Raw genomic sequence first — 20,679 nt, forward strand, 5'->3', positions numbered from 1 at the left:
TACTGCTGGGTCAAAGCTGCTTCTTTGTATGGTGTTACATTCAGGGAGAGAGAGTAATGTGCATCCTCTGGGTACCCTTAGCAGGAGATCTGTGCACATTGTTTTCTACCTACCATTAAAAATTATGTCATGTGCTACTGCAGTTTTCATGACTTGGGGAAATAGTGCTTTTGACCTTTATTTTGTCACATGTTTCTTAGGCAATGACATAATTGCAGTTGTACCTCACCTTGTTCCTTAAATAGTCCTGGTATGGACTTAGTAGTTTTTAAAAAGTGGTCCTCATGGTGTCTAATAGTTATTATAATAGTATTCTAGTACTATAGTATGAAGAATCCTGTGACTGCTGACTCTTGCTATTTGCTAATATCTATTTTGTATACCTGATTCAGTGTGAAGCAGTCCTCTTTGGAAAATAGTATAATTAATAACTGAAAGACAGGTCTGTTTGGATATGGCTAGAATAACTAATTGTCCTCAATTTGTAAGTCTAGCTTATGAGATCCCAAGTAGCTAAAGAATGGATTGATCATTAGGGTTGAATTAGTAAAGGATCATAGGCAAGCTGCAGATTTCTCTTGCAGATGTTTTTTCCAAATGTGGATTCCGAAGTCAGGGCAGTTGCTGCTGTTGTGGTGACGTAGCCATGGGAACTGGAGCATCAACAGCAGATGTTTCTGAGGCCTCTGCTGGTGTCAGAGGGAGAACCTGCTATACTATTTTGTCTTGCCTGTTTAACTTAATTTCTCAAGTGGACTTGATGCTCTGAGCATCTTCTGGCTTGCCACCCGGAGGCTGTGTAACTTTTTGCAAAGGTTCCATTAGTGTCAAAAGAAAGTAATGTGTTCACTTGATCTTTTGAGTCACTTGGCATCATCCCTGCCCTCCATGTCCTCTGTCTTTAAATCTCCCCCATCCATCCCAAAGCACCTAAATCATTTAGTAAACTGACTTCCTGCCAAATGTACTTATTTTTGATTTAGTTAAGTTCAGCCAAACTGTTCACTTGGGGATAAAGAAGTGGAGAGAAGGAAAGGAGGCTTTCTGCTATTTCTGAAGATTCATTTAAGGATATTCGTTGAAAGTGGTATTAATACCTTACTGTATCCAGTTTCTTAGAGATTAAGCAGGTCTGCTTGATGTTGAATCTGTATCTCAGTTGAAAGGGAAAGAAAATGAAATTTATAAAAGCTTTTTTAAATATAACTTTTTAAAAAATCTTTAATATGACAGATAAATATCAAGCATTTTGATTGTTCACAACCAGTCAGTACATTTTGTACTGTGCCTATAAGGTAAAATTTGCTGGATATTACTTGTTTATTGCCAACCTCACAGACCTTAACACATATGATCCTTAGTCTTATAGTGCTCATGAGCTTGTAGCTCTCTTTCATAGTTCCCAATATGAATGTTTACAGCATTATTACTTAACATATGTTATGTAATATTCAGGGAAAATCCTCTTTATTACCTCAGGAAAATCTGCTAAGAAATTTTCCATTAATTAGAACATGATGATAATGGTTTAAAACTTTATGTAGACCTTTTACAGTTAAGTATAGTGTTTTTTAAGATGAGAAAAATGTACCAATTTATCCAAAATGTACCTAACTTAAAAAAGTTATTTAATGTGGGACTATTCAAGATGCTTTGAACTGGCCTAATCACCAGCACACACTTTTAGTCTTATTCCTTCCATTGCAACTGACATCTTGTCCTTTCAGCTTTGGGAGGATGCTGTTTGAGTAGACTTGATATTTATTTATTTTTGTCTTTTTGTCTTTTTAGCGCTGCACCTGTGGCATATGAAGGGTCCCAGGCTAGGGGTCCAATTGGAGCTATAGCCGCTGGCCTACGCCAGAGCTGCAGCAACACGGAATCTGAGCCATGTCTGTGATGTACACCACAGCTCATGGCCACTCCGGATCCTGAACCCACTGAACGAGGCCAGGGATCAAACCCGCATCCTCATGGATACTAGTTGGGTTTGTTTACCGCTAAGCCATGATGGGAACTCCTTGATGTTGTTTGAAAGGCCTTGTTAACACTTTAAAAACCGAGAACATACTAACAAAAGACCATCTTTAATCCCCTTCAAAAAGATGAAACTGAGAAATTTGATAGCATATTTTAAAAATATAGTCGTCTAAAGCTCCTTTATGAGTTTATTTAACCTTTACTCTGGATCTTCTTGGTAGCTTTTTGACGGGAATGGAATCATGGCAATTAAGGTTCATGTAGTCTTTCACTTTTGAGCAGAATCACTTAGCTCAGGTTGAATTCTGATCATATATTACATTTCTGATTTGTAGACATGCAAATTTTTTCTGATTGAATCCACTATTATGTTCCTTTTTAGACATGCCCTCTCTTATGGAAAAGAAGATAGAAAAATAAACCTGTACCCAAGTGAAAAGGAAAATAATAGCTAACATTTATTGAATACTTGTAATGTGGCATGCACTATTCTAAGTACATTTTACTTGTACTAGTTTATTTAATTTTTCTAACAACTCTATAAGAGTTATTCTTTATAATCTCATTTTATAGATGAGGAAACTGAGGCACAAGAGAAGTTTAAGTAGTTTACCAAAAGTTTTGTAGGTAATAGATGACACAGCTGAGATCCAAGCTCCAGCAGTTTAACTCTACCATTTATTATGCTGAGTTGTTACTTACTTAAAGTAGAAAGGTATATAATTATGAAAATTTTGGTGTCAGTTATTGTAAATGTGACATTCTCTCATTGGGTAGAGATTTGGCTTTTATTTTTAAGATCTCCACTGAAGTGCTCAAGTGTATATGGTCTATCACTGATCTTTCTCTTTATCCACTCTACCTTTAGAATCTGTGTAATAGTTCTGACTGCTTGGAAGAGAAAAGAATGACATGTGAAAAACAGTTTTTCATGGATTTTAGTTTCTTGGTTAAAAATTGCTTCACAGCCCATTGGAGACTTAAATCTTGGCAAGAGAGTAATGGATTTCCTTGAGTAGAATTCTCTCTGTTCAGATATCTAAAATTTCTTTTAATGAACTACATCAATTTAATTCTGCCCTGAACATTCTTTCTTTGCCTAGCATGTTTCGCCAAGGGATGCATGACTTGAAAGTCTGGCCTAATGTGGAAGCAGACGGATCAGAACCCACAAAAACTCCTGGCAGAACAAGCAGTACTCTCTCAGAAGATCAGATGAGCCGTCTTGCCAAGGTAAAAAAAGAAACTATTGGATCAGGTGAAAAGCTCTGAATGATTTGTGTTGTATTAGAAGTTGACATTATTATGAATTCTGTCAGGTTACTTTTTAATTTAAATTTAGCTTTTTAATAATTTTATTGAAGTATAATTCACCTACCATAAAGTTTACCCTTGAAAAAAATGTACAGTTCTTTGTGTTTTTTTTTTTTTTTTTTTTTTTTTTTTCCCTTGTTAGGGCCAAACCTGCAGCATATTGAAGTTCCCAGGTTAGGGGTCAAATTGGAGCTGTAGCTGCTGGCTTATGCCACAGCAGCATGGGCTCTGAACCATGTCTGTGACCTGCCCCACATCTCATGGCAATGCCAAATCCTTAACCCACTGAGCAAGTCCACGGATTGAACTTTGCATCCTCATGGATACTGGTCGGGTTCCTTACCACTGAGCCACAACGGGAGCTCCTGGAGAAAGTTTTGATGCCAAGTATTTTACAACTTGTTGCCTCAACCTACATAGGAAAAAATCTTAATTATAAAGAATAACTACTTGGATTGACTAGACTTTGTGCTTCAACATATATTTGTTTTGTCATCTGTTCTTTGTGTGTTTTTTTTTTTTTGTATTGCTTTTTTATGGAAAAATAATGTCATAATTTCATTTTTATCCAAATGACTATTGCCAGCTTTAATTTTCAGTTTAGCTGCTCATTCTAAGATTTGTTTATAATCTTACATGTGATATTGGAAAACTAAAGCTTTTCATGTCTAGCTTCTCTTTAATTTATCTTAGTGATAAACTTTCACTGGAACTACCCTCTGTGACTTTTATAAACCTCAAATAAATAGAAGTTTTATCAGAATCAGCTCGTTTATAGGCTGCTGTTCTTGTGAAGCTTCCATCTTAAATGTAGGAAAATCTTAAATTGTTTTTTTAAGAACAGCATTCATTTTGAGAATGAATATTATGATTCATACAATAATGAAATTCTAAATTTGAGGGGGAATAGGCAGAATCAAGAAATATAAAGCTGTATAGTTGTGCAGTTCATCCACTTTGGTTCTCTTGTATTAAACAAATTATTTAGGCTTCTATTCACATGTTTCTGATCCCCCCCCCTTTTTTTTGATGCAAGGTTCAAAAATAAATCTTGTAACACCTGATTGACATTTGTCCAACAGCAGTATATGCAGCATTGGAATTTGTTTGAACTGGACTTTTTAATGCAGCATAATGTTATAGATAGATTTCTCATTTTTATCTTTTGAATTTTATGGTAGGAGAAAAAGAAGTTACTTGAAATGATTATCTTTATTATGGTTGCAACAATAGCCCCTAAGGAGTTGTAAGGGTTCATATTTATTCATTTGATTACCAGTGTACTTTTGCAACTTTAGAACTAGTGACTAAGCATATACAGAGTTAAATGATGAAGAAGCCTTCTTAACATTTTTGTTAATTTGGTAACAATCATGAATCAGTCTAAATTCTTTATGTTGGAGAGGATGGCAAGTTGGGACCTACTTTTTCAAGAGACCATTATTAAACTTCATTTGATGACTGTATTGCCCAGAGTGGCTAACCGTTTTCAAGTGAGTTTTTATGCATTTGTTTCTAAATCTTTAAAACAAGGATAAAAATTAATGTCTTTCTGATACAAATTGGAGATGAACTCCTTTCAAAGTTTTGTCCCTAATAGAATTCTACTTTTTGCTTCTGAGTGCAGTGGAGACTTAAGAGCTTGCTGTGCATTAGTGTTTAACTCATGTTCCCCAGAGACTAAATAGAAACAGTAATTTTTTTAACAGGAAAAAGGCATCATGTTTGTAGTGTTTTTAAAGGAACTGCTCTCACTTTGGAGGAAGCTTTTTAAATTTTTGGGCACTTGGGCTAAGATATTTCATTCTTCTCTATACAGCAGTTGGTCATGCTTTTTGAGTTTTCAGAATCTGTTATATCCTTGCTGCTATTGAAGATTGGATGTGTTTTATAAATTCTTTGGCTTGAAGAAATTGGAAACTTGGGCACTTGGAAGCACTTTTCAGTGGGAAGAGCACTATAGTAAGAAGGAGATATTTGGCCATTCCATATATTCTGGGAAAATAATTTCTAAGCCTGTAAAACAAGAAATTTAGAATGGATGAGTTCTGAGGTCCTGTGTGCCTGTTCATATTCTATGATTCTACCAGTACTGAAATAGCAAATAATAGGCTTTTTTTTTTTTTTTTTTTTTTGTCTTTTTGCTATTTCTTGGGCCACTCCCGCAGCATGTGGAGGTTCCCAGGCTAGGGGTCGAATCTGAGCTGTAGCCACCAGCCTACGCCAGAGCCACAGCAACATGGGATCCGAGCCGCATCTGCAACCTACACCACAGCTCACAGCAACGCCCAATCGTTAACCCACTGAGCAAGGGCAGGGACCGAAGCCGCAACCTCATGGTTCCTAGTCGGATTCGTTAACCACTGCGCCACGATGGGAACTCCGCATTTTTTAAATTACATGGATTTTATTGTAGTTACCACCTTAGTGAAAATAAAATGTTCAGTCATCAGTGGGCAATTGTGATTCTGTTATTCATGTCATTCCTTTTCTTCTGTAGTAGGTATGTTTAGAGTAAAGCATTTTCAGGACTTCCCTAATGAGAGTGATCTGATTATGCTCTTAGATTTTGTTTTTTGTTTTCGTTGTTGTTCTTATTTGATTAGTGCTTGCCTCATTAGTTATACTTTTCATACTGGCTGCCTGAGTATTTCACTTGCCTTATACCAGAAAAAGTATAATTTTCTATTTTTTTTTTTATGGTCTGAACTTCTAAACTTACCAGGGAGAGTATGTTTTGACACTTGATATGTTCTGAATTTAAAATTATACTTTGGTATTAGTTTTGTTCTTAAAATTGTGCCACAGTAGCTCTCTATTTCCCTTCTTCTCTCCTCCTGTTTTTTTCTGGTTCCATATTTAAAAGTGTGTTCAGTTAGATGTCATTCTTTTTCTCAAGATATTTTGAAATGGTCTTTGGTACAATATACATTTAAAATCTGGTAAAATCTGGTAAGGATTGTCTGTGTTCATGTTTCCATTTCCATAAAAGGAATAGATACTTCTATTTCTCACATAATCATTTTAAGAAAAGAAATGAGCATTCGAATAAAGGAGGTTAAATGGTTAGGACTGAGTGGTTTCTTGTTGCACTTTGATTTTCCAGCCTGTGAATTTACTGTAATTGTTTCTAATTGTTGAGAGGGTGTCTTAAGAGTAAAAAAGGTGTATTTTAATCTTAATTACAAAGTGTAGTTATTATACATTGTACCCAGGAGCCAAAATAAATAGCATAGTGACATTTTCCAAACTATGGTGTGAGAAAGTTTATTCAGTTAAAGAACTGCTTTAGTCTTGGCTGCCTGGGGATAGTGATAATAGTACAAGAGGGAGGCGAAATGAAGATGAACTATTTAAATGGCCTATGAAGAAACTGATGTTAGATAATTATTAAGAACCTCAAACTCAAGATGGACTAAATATTATTATTCTGACTTATCATTCAGCTTTGAAAGTTGAATTACAGCTGCAGTATGAGGAGTTCCCGTCGTGTCTCAGTGGTTAACAAATCCCGTTTGGGAATTATGAGGTTGCAGGTTGAATCCCTGGCCTTGCTCAGTGGGCTAAGGATCCGGCGTTGCCATGAGCTGTGGTGTAGGTCGCAGATGCTGCACAGATCCCGAGTTGCTGTGGCTCTGGCGCAGGCAGGTGGCTACAGCTCCAATTAGACCCCTAGCCTGGGAATCTCCATATGCCGCGGGAGTGGCCCTAGAAAAGGCAAAAAGACAAAAAACAAAACACCAACAACAACAACAAAAAAAAAACTGCAGTATGAATAAGTGAAGTTTAAAAACCTGATTTCTAGGTTTAACATTTTTTTGGGTCAAATCTGAAAAAATGATTTTACATCATTTTGTGAACATATTTAGTTTTCCTTTGAGGAAAAATTGAGTGTGAGAAAAGGAAACAAAACTGAATAGTCTTCAATTTAGTTCTTATTTTTTAAAATTTGCATTTCTTCGGCTTGGGAACAAGAAGAAAATGAATGTATCAAAATATACTTTTTTCCTTCATCTTACTCATTGTCTTCTTTCCCATCTCTAAATTTCTTTTTTTTCCCATCTCTAAATTTCTTGAATTAATTTTTATTATTATAGTGTCTTTATGTTTGAATTTCTTTGTGAAAATAATCAAAGGCCAGATCTCTTGGGCGTTTATTACACTTTGTCCATGACCTGGCCTTTAGTGATTGTGAGCCTTACTTGAGCAAATTTGCCTATTGTTCCCATCTGCTCCATTTTTCAGCTTGTCATATTGTAAGCATTTTATGGCTAAGATGCATGTCCACCTGGGGTTTTGGATGTGACTACCAGGCTTTAGTGTTTGATTTATATTCGAACCCATGTCTTTAGACAGGAAAGGTTAGTGCAAAAGCATGCTTCTCCACTGTCTCCTTTTCATTTTTGCACCTCTGCTTGATGCCTTTGGAATGTGCTTTAGTTTCTGTCAATTTGATTAAGAGGAGGCAAAGAAAAAGTAACAACTAGATGAAAAATGCTTTGTGATGTGTGTGACACAGATAGGTTGGAACTGTTAGGCAGAGTATATAGGTGAGCATTACTACAGAAAAGTAGTGGTAAGATGTGGTGATGTTTCAGGCAGACCCTCAGAGTGCCTACATGGTGTCACTCTGGGTCCAGGATCCAGACTTAGATTTATAGCAATAGAAGTGGATTTTTTTTTTTTTTTTTTTTTTTTTAGTTCATCCAGGAATAGTAAGTATCTTGAAAATAGGTTCATGACAATCAACTCAAAGAGTTATGAATAATCTAGAGCTGTACAGTCTAATAGCTACAATTCACTTGTGGCAATTTTAGTTAAAGTTAAATTCTGTTGCTCTGTTACCATAATCACATTTCAAGTGCTCAAATAGCCACATGTGGCTAGTGGCTACCTTGTAGACAGTGTAGATATGGAATATTTCTGTTTTTGCCAAAAGTTGTATTATATAACACTGGTCTAGCATACCAATTTACTAATTTGTATGGGTAACCATATTATCATTCTGGTAACCATATTACTTGTATCTGCTACCCAGGACAGTTTATCAAGGCAAGTTGGAAATTAAATTAGCTTTAGAGGTTGTTAACTTCTTAGTGAGCCATGAAGGAGCCTGAAAGAGCTAGAAAGTTTTGTAATAGTATCTCTCAGTTTGGGAAAACCCTAAAAGGACTTTCTCACCTTACTTTATCTTTCTAGTTACAGGGTTTCTTGGGTATGCTGGCTACACAGTTTTAAATATTAAGGAATTATCATGATCACAAAATAATCTATTACAATTGAGATTAGAGTAACAGGAAATTTTCTGGTTATATAATTTTGTGAAATAAGATTGAGGCTATTTATTTTAAATTATTTTAAAATAATTTAAAACACTTTCCCTTGAAAGAAAATATTTTACATTGAATGCACTGGATTGAATGGGTACTTGTTTTGAAAAATGAAGTAGAGGGGTTCCCTGAGATTTTTATTTTAAGTATGTGGACAGAGCTGCTTTATCTCCATCATTATCACTTGCTATGTTGAAGGCACACTTCTAAATGTTGAAGATTAAAAGAAGTCTATTATTAGGTTGAGGCTATTATGATTATTGCCATTATGAATAATAATAAGGGTTAGAATAATAACCTTGCATGTATAAAATGCTGTAATAGCTCTCAAACCCTTTAGCATGAACTAAAATGGATATGTGGTTAAAATCATGACTTTGAAAACCATTTCTCATTCAGATTCCAGTTGTGTCTTCTTTAGTGGTAATCTTGAATTAGCTACTTAGCCTTTACTAAGCCATGTATTCCTCATCTGTAAATAGGAATAATGGTTATATATACTTTTTTGAGTTACTATGAAGGCTAAATATAAATGAGATAAAATATTTAAAGGATTTAACATATTGTGGGGCAATACTGAGCACTACTAAATGTTAGATGTTGGACTCAGTAACAGTAACAACAACTGAAGCCATAACTGTTGTTTGTATAACACTGGTTCATTCATGGCACAGATATGTAATGGGTGCTCACTCACTGTTTACCGAGTTACCAGGCAGCATCCTTTAGCCATACTCGAGGACCTAAGGAATATGCATTGTTTTGCTTCATACTCTCCTATTTTCCAGTCTTAATCTTCTTAATAAGAACAGCATTCTCTATGCAAGGAAATTCTTCACAATCACTGAATCTTAAATACATGACTGATACTTATCTTTGGAAAGACATCTATGTAAAGGATGACTTTAGGTCTTTGTTCTAAAACCTACTGTTTACTTGAAAAGTTACAATAAATCACTTAATTTGTCTAAACTTCCTTTTTTATGAGGTTAAAGACAGTGTACATTTCATGAGTTAAAAAACAATGTTACAAGTCCAATCACTATTCAAACGACGGCAAATAAGATAAAGTAACAGGTAATATTTATTAGTGCTCAGTATTGTCTCACAATATGTTAAATCCTTTGAATATTTTATCTCAAGGCAGAGCCTTGAGAATAGTCTATTATGTATATTTCAGGCTATAGGCAACCTTCTTTTACAAATATGCAGAGCCAGCTTGACTAAGCACTTGCAGCAGAGCAAAAGATTAGAGCTAGAGGAGTAGATCCAATATGAAGGCAGATTTGTTCTTCTCTGTTACATTACCAATGCGTAAATTAAAAGCAATGGAGGACAGTTACTCTTAAGATTTTTTTCACCCATAGATTTCAAAGGAGTAAGGTTTAGGAGGCAAGGAAACATGAATGTTGAAAAGAATATATATGTTGTTCAAAGAAACAATGTGATAGGAATGTCAGGGTACAGAAACATGTGAGACCACTTTTCTAAGCATCAAAGACAACAAGAGATAATGATAAAACTGTGGAAACATTTTTGAACCTTGGAGAGGAAATGGCTGATAGTTCTTGGTGTGATCACAAAAAAATGATGCAGTTGATTTATTCAGCATACTTTTTTTTTGGTCAAATTACTGCTTGATTACAGTATAATTTTTCAGAAGCTTAAGGGAAAAAAGACACAGCTACTTTAGGACTAATTATAAACACTGTAGAACAACCAGTTGGTGAAAGAGGAATAACAGGAACTTAGGAAAAAGCTAGAGTTGTCACATATTGGGGATTGAAACTATAGTCAAGGAATGAAATAATGGACCAAGTTATAGGTTGGTCTTAGTTGTTTAAAAAAACAGTTCTCCACAAATTTGGAGAAAGGCAAGACATTTCATCAGTGCAAGAATCTACAAGAGAAAGTCCAAGAGAGACAGTGATTCTCAGATGATTTCAGTTGAACTTAAGAAGGGGTTATGAAAAGAATTGTCTGACATTTGTAAGGAAGAATCCTTAAGGATAATATTATACTCATATTTTTACTCTCCCAGCTGCCTTTCCTCCTTACCTTCATTTATTTTCTTCCTTCCCTCCCACTAAAAGCTTATTGAAGAATTAGTTCTGTGTTAGGGAACCTAATTGAGTTAGTTGACTTTCATCTTTATCAAAGTGCTCTTTGGTGTAGGAGAGTTAACCAGGTAACTTGCCTAAGTGGTAATTGAACTCTAAGACTGGTAAAAAGAGGTAATTAGAAGGCATTCGTTGACTATAGATTCATTCAGTTTTCCCAGTCCTAGAAAGTTAAATGTCTGGATTTTAAAATTATGAATGTATATGTTTAAAATTTTTTGCCTTTATTATAAAACAAAAAAATATGCAGAATAATGCAGTAGACATCTATGTATTCACTGGCAAAACTGGACATATATTAGCATTTTACCTTATTTAACATTTTTTAAAAGAGATTTTAAAAAATCGCAGATATTTGTAGACTTCATTCTTTCATTTCAATTTGCCTTTTTAAAGTTAATGCTACTTTTAGTAAGATTAGATTAACGTATACACACTACTATTTATAAAATTGATAACTAACAGGGACCTACTGTATAGCACAGGGAAATCTACTCAATATTCTATAATAACCTATCTGGGAAAAGAGAATGGATATATGTATAAACTGATTCGCTTTGCTGTGCACCTAAAACTAATACAATGTTTTAAGTCAGCTATATTCCAGTAAAATGTAAAAAAAACAAAAACCCTCAAAACATCAACAAAAAGTTAATGCTATTTTTGAGATTTATCCGTGTTAGTCTGTGTAGTTCAAATGCTTTCATTTAAACTGTGGCATAGTATCCCAGTGTGCAAGCAAGTCAGTTTATTACATATTTTCTCAATAAGCTCATTTTTTTGTTCTGTTATTATCAGGGCTGAAATGAATATACTTGTATGTATCTCCTTATGGCCATAAATGAGTTTCTTTAGTGTAGAAATCTAGGAGTAAAATTGTCAGATTTCCAAGATGAAGAGCTACACCTTTTCTGTTTGGTTTATTTCTAAATTTCATGTAGTTTTTGTTGCTAGTATAAGTATCTTTTAAAGATTATATTTTTAGATCATAAAAAGAGAATAATAGGAATTTTAAAATAATAACTAATTTCTGTTTATTAATCTTGTATCTAAAAACATATATGAAATCATCATTTGTGATACTCTATCAAGAGATGATTTCAGCTGAACTTAAGGGCTTAAGAAAGTGCTAGTTTATTTTACAAAACTTCATATGATGAATATTTGTTGAAACTTACCAAAAAATTTTTGGGAAGTCTTTTTTTTTTTTTTTTTTTTTTTGTCTTTTTAGGGCCGCCCCACGGCACAGGGACTTTCCCAGGCTAGGGGTCCAGTCGGAGCTGTAGCTGCTGGCCTACGCCACAGCCACAGTAACGCGGGATCTGAGCTGCATCTGCTCCTACACCACGGCTCATGGCAAACCTGGATCCTTGACCCACTGATTGAGGCTAGGGATCCAACCTGTGTCCTCATGGATCCAGTAAACTACGATGGGAACTCCTGGGGGATGCTTTTGACCATATGTTATTTTTCTCTTTAATTTAATGTGCAGGAAATGGTTAACATAACAGTCTTGAAATACCTAATAACGTAATGGATTATACTAATAGATATTAATGGCTTGATTCAGTTTGCTTGTTTCCTGCTGAAAATCCTATCTTTATTTACAATTGAAAATTGTCTATAATTTTCCTTTCTTTCAATTTCCTTTTATAGTTTTGCTATCATGTTCATTTGATTTCAGCAGGTTTTGTAGCTCCATCCAGCTTATTAAACCACTTGAGTTTGAAGAAAGGGGAATAATGGGGGAAGAATTACTCTAACCAATATTAAGGCTCACTTTATATAGCTATAGTAGTAAATAATATCTTGTTATTTTTTGCATTTTGATTCCTTGATTTATGTTTTATGTTTTTTCAGTATTTTATTTTGAAGCTTTTTTTTTTTTTTTTGGCTATGCCTGTGGCATGCAGAAGTTCCAGGGTTAGGGATTGAAGCTGCACCACAGCAGTGGCAGTGCTGGATCCTTAACCTACTGTGACACCAGAGAACTCCTAAAATATTTTATTTTCAGTATTACATTATCTGAATTTCTGGTGTATGTATTCAATTTTTGTTTTTTTTTTTGTCTTTTTTTTTGCCATTTCTTGGGCCGCTCCCACGGCATATAGAGGTTCCCAGGCTAGGGGTCTAATTGGAGCTGTAGCTGCCAGCCTACGCCAGAGCCACAGCAACGCGGGATCCAAGCCGCGTCTGCAACCTACACCACAGCTCAGGGCAACGCCGGATCGTTAACCCACTGAGCAAGGGCAGGGATCGAAAGCCGCAACCTCATGGTTCCTAGTCGGATTCGTTAACCACTGCGCCACGATGGGAACTCCTGATGTATATATTCTAGATATTTATTATGATTATTAACTTTAGCTTTTATTGGATTGTAATTTTAGATCACAGGCTCATCTTTTTCAGGGCTTACCTTCCTAAACTGTTGTACATATTTTACTGCTACTTCACATTTTTAGCTTTGTTGTGGGAGGATTTTCAGTTTATCTTAGTCTTTCACATTACTGAAACTGGCAATCAAACCCAATGTTATTTGCTTATCTGCTCTTGATATTATGATGTTAGAGGTACTTAGAGAGAAGACATTGGAAAACAAAGGTTGGCAAATATTTTGATTTTTAAAATGAGATATAAGAAATGGATTTTGTTATAGACTAGGTATCATTCTTGGTTACAAATCCAAGAATACAAATCCAAAACTATAAAAATGATCTTTTGTGTAGATTTATTTTCTTAAGTTGTTTTGTTTGTTTGTTTTTTTGGTTCACATCTGAGGCATATGGAAATTCTCAGGCTAGGGGTTGAATTGGAGCTGTAGCTGCCGGCCTATGCCACAGCCACAGTGATGCCAGATCTGAGCCGTGCCAGATCTGAGCCATGTCTACGACCTCCACCAGATCCTTTAACTCACTGAGCCAGTCTAGGGATTGAACCCACATCCTCATGGATACTAGTAGGATTCTTAACCCACTAAGCCATCATGGGAACTCCAGACTTTTAAAACCAGTACCCACATAATGGTATTTATAGTTAGATACTAGAAAAGTGAGGAATGTGGTACATTCAGGGGAGGTGTTTTGAAAATTAAAGGCATTACCTTTTATTTTATGCTTTTAAAAATTAATAGAACAAAACTGATGAAAGATTTAAATAGTAATGAGGTACATTATAACTGGGTAGAAAGACTGGCAGTCAGAAGTCCTCATTTATTGCTGTCACAGTGGCACACTGATTAACCCATTATTCCTGTATTTGTGGAAATTTTTCATTGATAAAATGTGGTCAGTTGGACTCCATTCTTTATGTTAATTGTAGGAATTATAGCAGTGTCATCATCATCATCATCATCACTATCATCATCTCAGAGACTGTTTTCTTTATAGTAGTGCAAGTTGATTAAGTATACATTTTTTTTTGGATTCTAAATACATTTTTACCTTGAAGTAGCTATATGAAATCATTTTCATGAATAAACTGATGTTCTGGATAAAACCAGTTTAATAAAATAAATTATTTAGTAGGACCAATAAATGATCTGTCCCCATCATAACTATATAATTTACTGTTTTCAGAATATAACACTAAATTCCTAGAGATACTTTCAATTTTATGTTAGGATTTTTTTGGGGAAAGTTGGTATTCTTTGTAATGTCTATGCTTGATTAGATCTCTTTACATTAAAAAATGTGTCCTTTTAGCCACATGTAAATCAATGAAATTACTACATTCCCTCACCCCATACACAAAAATAAACTCAAAAATGCTTAAGGACTTTATATAGTCCATGACACCATAAAGCTTTTCTTTTTTTTTTTTTTACTCAATGAATTTTATTACGTTTATAGGTGTACAACAATCATCATAACCAAATTTTATAGCATTTCCATCCCAAATCCTCAGTGCATCCTCCACCCCCAACCTATCTAATTTGAAAACCATAAGTTTTCCAAAGTCTGTGACTCAGTATCTGTTCTGCAAAGAAATTCATTGTGTCCTTTTTTAGATTCCACATGTAAGTGATAGCATTTGATGTTGGTATCTCATTGTCTGACTGACTTCAGTTAGCATGATAATTTCTAGGTCCATCCATGTTGCTGCAAATGCCATTATTTCTTTCCTTTTAATGGCTGAGTAATACTTCATTGTGTATATGTACCACATCTTCTTTATCCACTCCTCTGTCATTGGACGTTTAGGTTGTTTCCATGTTTTGGCTATTATATGTAGTGCTGCAATGAACATTGGAGTACGTGTGTCTTTGCGAGTCATGGTTTTCTCTGGGTAGATGCCCAGGAGTGGAATTGCTAGATCACATGGTAATTCTTTGTTTAGTTTTCTGAGGACTCTCCATACTGTTTTCCACAGTGGTTGCACCAGTTTACATTCCCACCAACAGTGTACTAGGGTTCCTTTTTCTCCACACCCTCTCCAGCACTTACTGTTTGTAGACTTTTTGATTATGGCTATTCTGGGTGGTGTCACGTGGTACCTCATAGTTGTTTTGATTTGCATTTTGCTAATAATGAGTGATGTTGAACATCTTTTCATGTGTTTTTTTGGCCATCCATATGTCTTCTTTGCAGAATTGTCTGTTTAGATATTCTTCTCATTTTTTGATGGGGTTGTTTGTTTTTTTTGGTATTGAGCTGCAGAAGATGCTTATAAATTTTGGATATTAATCCCTTGTTATTCATTTCCTTTGCAAATATGTTCTCCCACTCTGTGGGTTGTCTTTTTGTTTTGTTTAGGTTTTCCTTTGCTGTGCAGAAACTTTTAAGTTTAATTAAGTCCCATTTGTTTATTTTCGATTTTATTGTCATTACTCTAAGAGGTGGATCTGAGAAGATGTTGCTGTCATTTATGTCAGAGAGTGTTTGGCCTATGTTTTCCTCCAAGAGTTTTTAATAGTATCTGGTCTTATATCTAGGTCTTTAATCCATTTTCAGTTTATTTTTGTGTATGGTGTTAGGGAGTATTCTAGTTTCATTCTTTTACATGTGGCCATCCAGTTTTCCCAGCACCACTTATTGAAGGGGCTGTCTTTTCTCCATTGTGTATTCTTGCCTCCTTTGTCATAGATTAGTTGACTGTAGATGTGTGGGTTTAATTCTGGGTTTTCTGTCCTCTTCCACTGATGTATAGTTCTCTCTTTGTGCCAGTACCTTATGGTTTTGATGACTGTTGCTTTGTAGTATAATCTGAAGTCAGGGAGACTGATTATTCCAGCTCCACTTTTATTTTTTCAGGATGTCTTTGGCTATTCTGGGTCTTTTGTGCTTCCAAACAAACTTTAAAATATTTTTTAGTTCTGTGAAAAATGTCCTTGGTAATTTGATAGGGATTGCATTGAATCTGTAGATTGCCTTAGGTAGTATAGTCATTTTGATAATATTGACTCTTCCAATCCAAGAGCATGGTATGTCTTTCCATCTATTTGTGTCATCTTTGTTTTCTTTCATCAGTGTCTTATGGTTTTCAGAGTACATATCTTTGGTCTCTTTAGGTAGGTTTATTCTTTTGGATGTGATGGTCAACGGGATTGCTTTCCTAATTTCTCTTTCTAGTCTTTCGTTGTTAGTATATAGAAATGCCTATTTCTGTGTATTAATTTTGTATCCTGCAACTTTGCCAAATTCATTGATGAGCTCTAACAGTTTTCTGGTAGAGTCTTTAGGATTCTCTTAAGTATAGTATCATGTCATCTGCAAATAGTGATAGTTTTACTTCTTCCTTTCCAATTTGGATTCCTTTTATTTCTTTTACTTCTCTGATTGCTTTGCCTAGGACTTCCAAAACTATGTTGAATAGAATAGTAGTGGCACGAGCAGACACCCTGTCTTGTTCCTGATCTCAGCGGGAATTCTTTCAGCTTTTCACAATTGAGAATGATGTTCGCTGTGGGTTTGTCATATATGGCCTTTGTTATGTTGAGGTAGGTTCCCTTTATGCCCCCTTTCTGAAGGGTTTTTATTAGAAATGTGTGTTGGTTTTTGTCAAAGGCTTTTTCCACGTCTATTGAGAGGATCATATGGTTTTTATTCTTCAGTTTGTTAATGTGGTGTATCACACTGATTGATTTGTGGATATTGAAGAATCCTTGCTTCCATGGGATAAATCCCACTTGATCATGATGTACAATCCTTTTAACAGACTTTGGATTTAGTTTGCTAGTATTTTGTGGAGGATTTTTGTTTTGCGTCTGTGTTCATCAGTGAAATTGGCCTGTATTTTCTTTTTTAGTGATACCCTTTTCTGGTTTTAGTATCAGGGTGATGGTGGTGGCCTCATAGAATGAGTTTGGGAGTGTTCCTTGCTCTGCAATTTTTTTGGAATAGTTTCAGAAGGATCGTCTGTAAATGTTTGATAGAATTCGCCTGTGAAGCCATCTGGTCCTGGACTTTTGTTTGTTGGAAGTTTTTTGATCACAGTTTCATTTTCAGTATTTGTGGTTGGTCTGTTCATCTTTTCAATTTCTTCTAGGTTTAGTCTTGGAAGATTGTATTTTTCTAAGAATTTGTCCCTTCTAAGTTTTTCTGTATTATTAGCGTATAGTTGCATATAGTAGTCTCTGAGGATCCTTTGTATTTCTGTGATGTCCATTGTGACCTCTCCTTTTTCATTTCTAATTTTATTGATTTGAGTTCTCACTCTTTTTTTTTTCTTGATAAGTCTGGCTAAGGGGTTATCGATTTTGTGGATCTTTTCAAAGAAGCAGCTTTTCATTTCATTGACCTTTTCTGTGGTTTTCCTCCTTTCTATTTCATTGATTTCTGCTCTGATCTTTATGATTTCTTTCCTTCTACTAACCTTAGGTCTTGTCTGTTCTCTCTCTAGCTGCTTTAGATGTAAAGTTATGTTGTTTCTTTGAATTTTTTCTTGTTTCCTGAAGTAGGCTTATATTGATATAAACTGTCTTCTTAGAACATCTTTTGCTGCATCCCATAAGTTTTGGAGTGTTGTATCTTTGTTGTCTTTTTTTCTGCGTATTTGTTAATTTCCTCTTTGATATCTTCAGTGATCCATTTGTTGTTTAGTAGCATGTTGTTGAGCACGTGTTTGTGTTTTTTGCAGATTTTTTTTCTTATTGATTTCACTCATATAGCATTGTGGTCAGAAAAGATACTTGATATGATTTCATTTTCCTTAAAGTTACTGAGGCTTGATTTGTAGCCCAGGATATGATCAATCTTAGAGAATGTTCCATGTGCACTTGAGAAGAATATGCATTCTGTTGTTTTTGGGTAGACTGTCGTAAAAATATCTATTAAGTCCATCTGGTCTAATGCTTCATTCAGGGCCTCTGTTTCCTTCTTGATTTTCTATTTGGTTGATCTGTCCATTGCTGTTAAGTGGGGTGTTAAAGTCCCCACTATTATTGTATTATTGTTCTATTTGTCCTTTTAAGGTTGTTAGCAGTTGCTTCATATATTGTGGTGAACCTGTGTTGCGTGCATAGATATTTAAAAATGTTATATCTTCTTCTTGGATTGATCCTTTGATCATTATGTAATGACCTTCTTTGTCCCTTAAAATATTCTTCATTTTAAAGTCTATTTTGTCTGATATGAGTATTGCTACTCCAGCTTTCTTTTGATTCCCATTTGGATGGAATATTTTCTTCCATCCTCTCTCTTTCAATTTGTATGTGTCCCTAGAAGTGAATTGGGTCTCTTGAAGACAGCATGTATATGGGTCTTGTTTTTGTATCTATTCAGCCAGTCTATGTCTTTTGGTTGGGGTGTTTAGTCCATTACCATTTAAGGTAATTATTGCTATGTATGTTCTTATTGCCATTTTATTACCTGTTTTGGATTGTTTTTGTTGCTCTTTTTTCTTCCCTTCTTCACTTGTTCTCTCCTCTTGTGGTTTGATGGCTATCTTTAATATTGTATTTGAGGTGAATTTTCTAATTTGTGTATCAGTTGTGGCTTTTTGGTTTTCATTTATTCTGAAGTTTTGATATAGGAGTCTGTTTTAAGTTCTTAGTCAGTTAATTGCATCTCCAGTGTCCTGAATTTGTACCCTCCTCTTCTCATGATTTCTAATTTTGGTAGCATAATTGTGTGTGGATGATTTCCTATCTTTACTGTATATATGCCTTTACTGATGAGCCTTGTCATTTGTGGTATTTTTGTTTCTGATTGCAGCCTTTTCTTTTCTGCCTAGATAACTTCTTTTAGTATTTGTGGTAAAGCTGGTTTAGTGTTGCTGAATTCTCTTAGCTTTTGCTTATCTGTGAAGGTTTTGATTTCCCCTTCAAATCTGAATGAGAGCCTTGCTGGATAAAGTAATTGTGGTTGGAGGTTCTTTCCTTTCATCACATTAAGTATATTGTGCCAGTCCCTTCTGGCCTGCAGAGTTTCTGCTGAAGAATCTGCCATTAACCTTGTCAGGGTTCCCTTGTATGTTATTTGTTTCTTTTCCCTAGCTGCTTTCAATATTTTCTCTTTGTCTTCGATTTTGGTCAGTTTGATTAACATGTGTATCATGGTGTTCTCTCTCTCTTCTCCTTCTGCCATCCCTATAATATGGATGTTGGTGTGTTTAACATTGCCCTGGAGTTCTCTGAGACTCTCTTCATTTCTCTTCAATCTTTTTTCTCTTTTCTGTTCTGCATCAGTGATTTCCACTAGTCTGTCCTCCACCTCGTTTATTCATTCTTCTGTCTCCTGTATTCTTCTGTTGGCTGCTTCTAATGAATTTTTTATTTCAGTGACTGTATTTTGCATCTGTGTTAGCTTAAATTTTAAATACTGTATTTCTTTGCTCAGTGTTTCCTGCAAATTATCCATCTTTGCCTCCAGTTTATTTCCAGTGTTTTGCATCATCTTCAGCATCTACAGTCTAAAGTCTTTTTCCTGGAGGCTGAGAATCTCCTGATCACTTAGTTGTTTTTCTGGGGTTTTTTCTTTCTCCCTTATCTGAGTTTTAGTTCTCTGTCTTTTCACTTTTATACGCTTTTGGTGTGGTGTCCTCTTTGCATACAGTAGAGTTATAGCCTCTCTTAGTCTGGTACCTGCCTCCCTTGTGGCTGAAGTTGATATGGCGGCTTGCTGTAGGCTTCCTGATGGGAGGGACTGGTGCCTGCCCACTGGTAGGTGGCAGTGATTACTCCCCCTCTGGTGGGTGGGGCTTTGTCTCTGGGTGAGATTAGAGGCAGCTGTGTGTCTGGGGGTCTTTAGTAAGCCTGTTTACTGATGGGTGGGGCTGTGATCCCACCTGGGTTATTGTTTGGCCTGGGGCCTGTCAGCACTGATGGTTGGGGCCATATTTTCCCAAAATGGCCACCTCCAGAGAAACACATGCTGCTGAATATTCCCGAGAGCTTTGCCTCCAATGTCATTCCCCTGCAGCGAGCCACAGTCACCCTCTGTTTTCCCTGGAGATCCTTCAATAACTACAGTCAGATCTGACCCAGATTTCCATGGGGCCTTGGCTTTGCCCTGGGACCCAGTGCACATGAAAGTCTGTGTGCACCTTTTAAGAATGGGGTCTCCGTTTCCCCCAGTCCTATGGAGCTCCTGCACACAAGCCCCACTGGCCTTCAATGCCAGATGCTCTGGGGGCTCTTTCTTCCAGTGCCAGATCCCCACACATGGGAGTTTGATTTGGGGCTCAGAACTCTCACTCCTGTAGGTGAGTTTCTGTGAAACAGTTACTTTCCAGTCTGTGGGTTTCCCACCCAGGGGATACAGAGTTGCTTATATCACATAATCACCCCTCCTACCTCTTGATGTGGCCTCCTCTTTGTCTTCTGGAGTAGGATATCCTTTTGAAAGTTTCCCGTCCCTTTGTTTGAAGGTTGTCCATCATTTGGTTGTAATTTTGTTGTTTTTATGGGAGAAGTTGAGCTCCATTCCTTCTGTTCATCCATCTTAATCCCATCTCCCCAACACCATAAAACTTTTAGGAGAGGATTTGGGCAAAACATC

The 20,679-nt window shown here is 35.8% G+C and overlaps 1 protein-coding gene across 2 annotated transcripts in view; it reads left to right on the top strand.

Annotated features, from left to right (window-relative positions):
* PIK3C3 (phosphatidylinositol 3-kinase catalytic subunit type 3) overlaps positions 1-20,679 on the top strand; it is a 148,156-nt gene that overhangs the window by 13,836 nt on the left and 113,641 nt on the right. For both annotated transcript variants that reach the window (XM_021093598.1, NM_001012956.2), the window contains 1 exon segment: positions 3,084-3,213. In XM_021093598.1, coding sequence (XP_020949257.1) covers positions 3,084-3,213 — 130 coding nt within the window.

The sequence above is a fragment of the Sus scrofa genome, chromosome 6 (genome assembly GCF_000003025.6).
Source record: "Sus scrofa isolate TJ Tabasco breed Duroc chromosome 6, Sscrofa11.1, whole genome shotgun sequence".
Classification (NCBI taxonomy): domain Eukaryota; kingdom Metazoa; phylum Chordata; class Mammalia; order Artiodactyla; family Suidae; genus Sus; species Sus scrofa.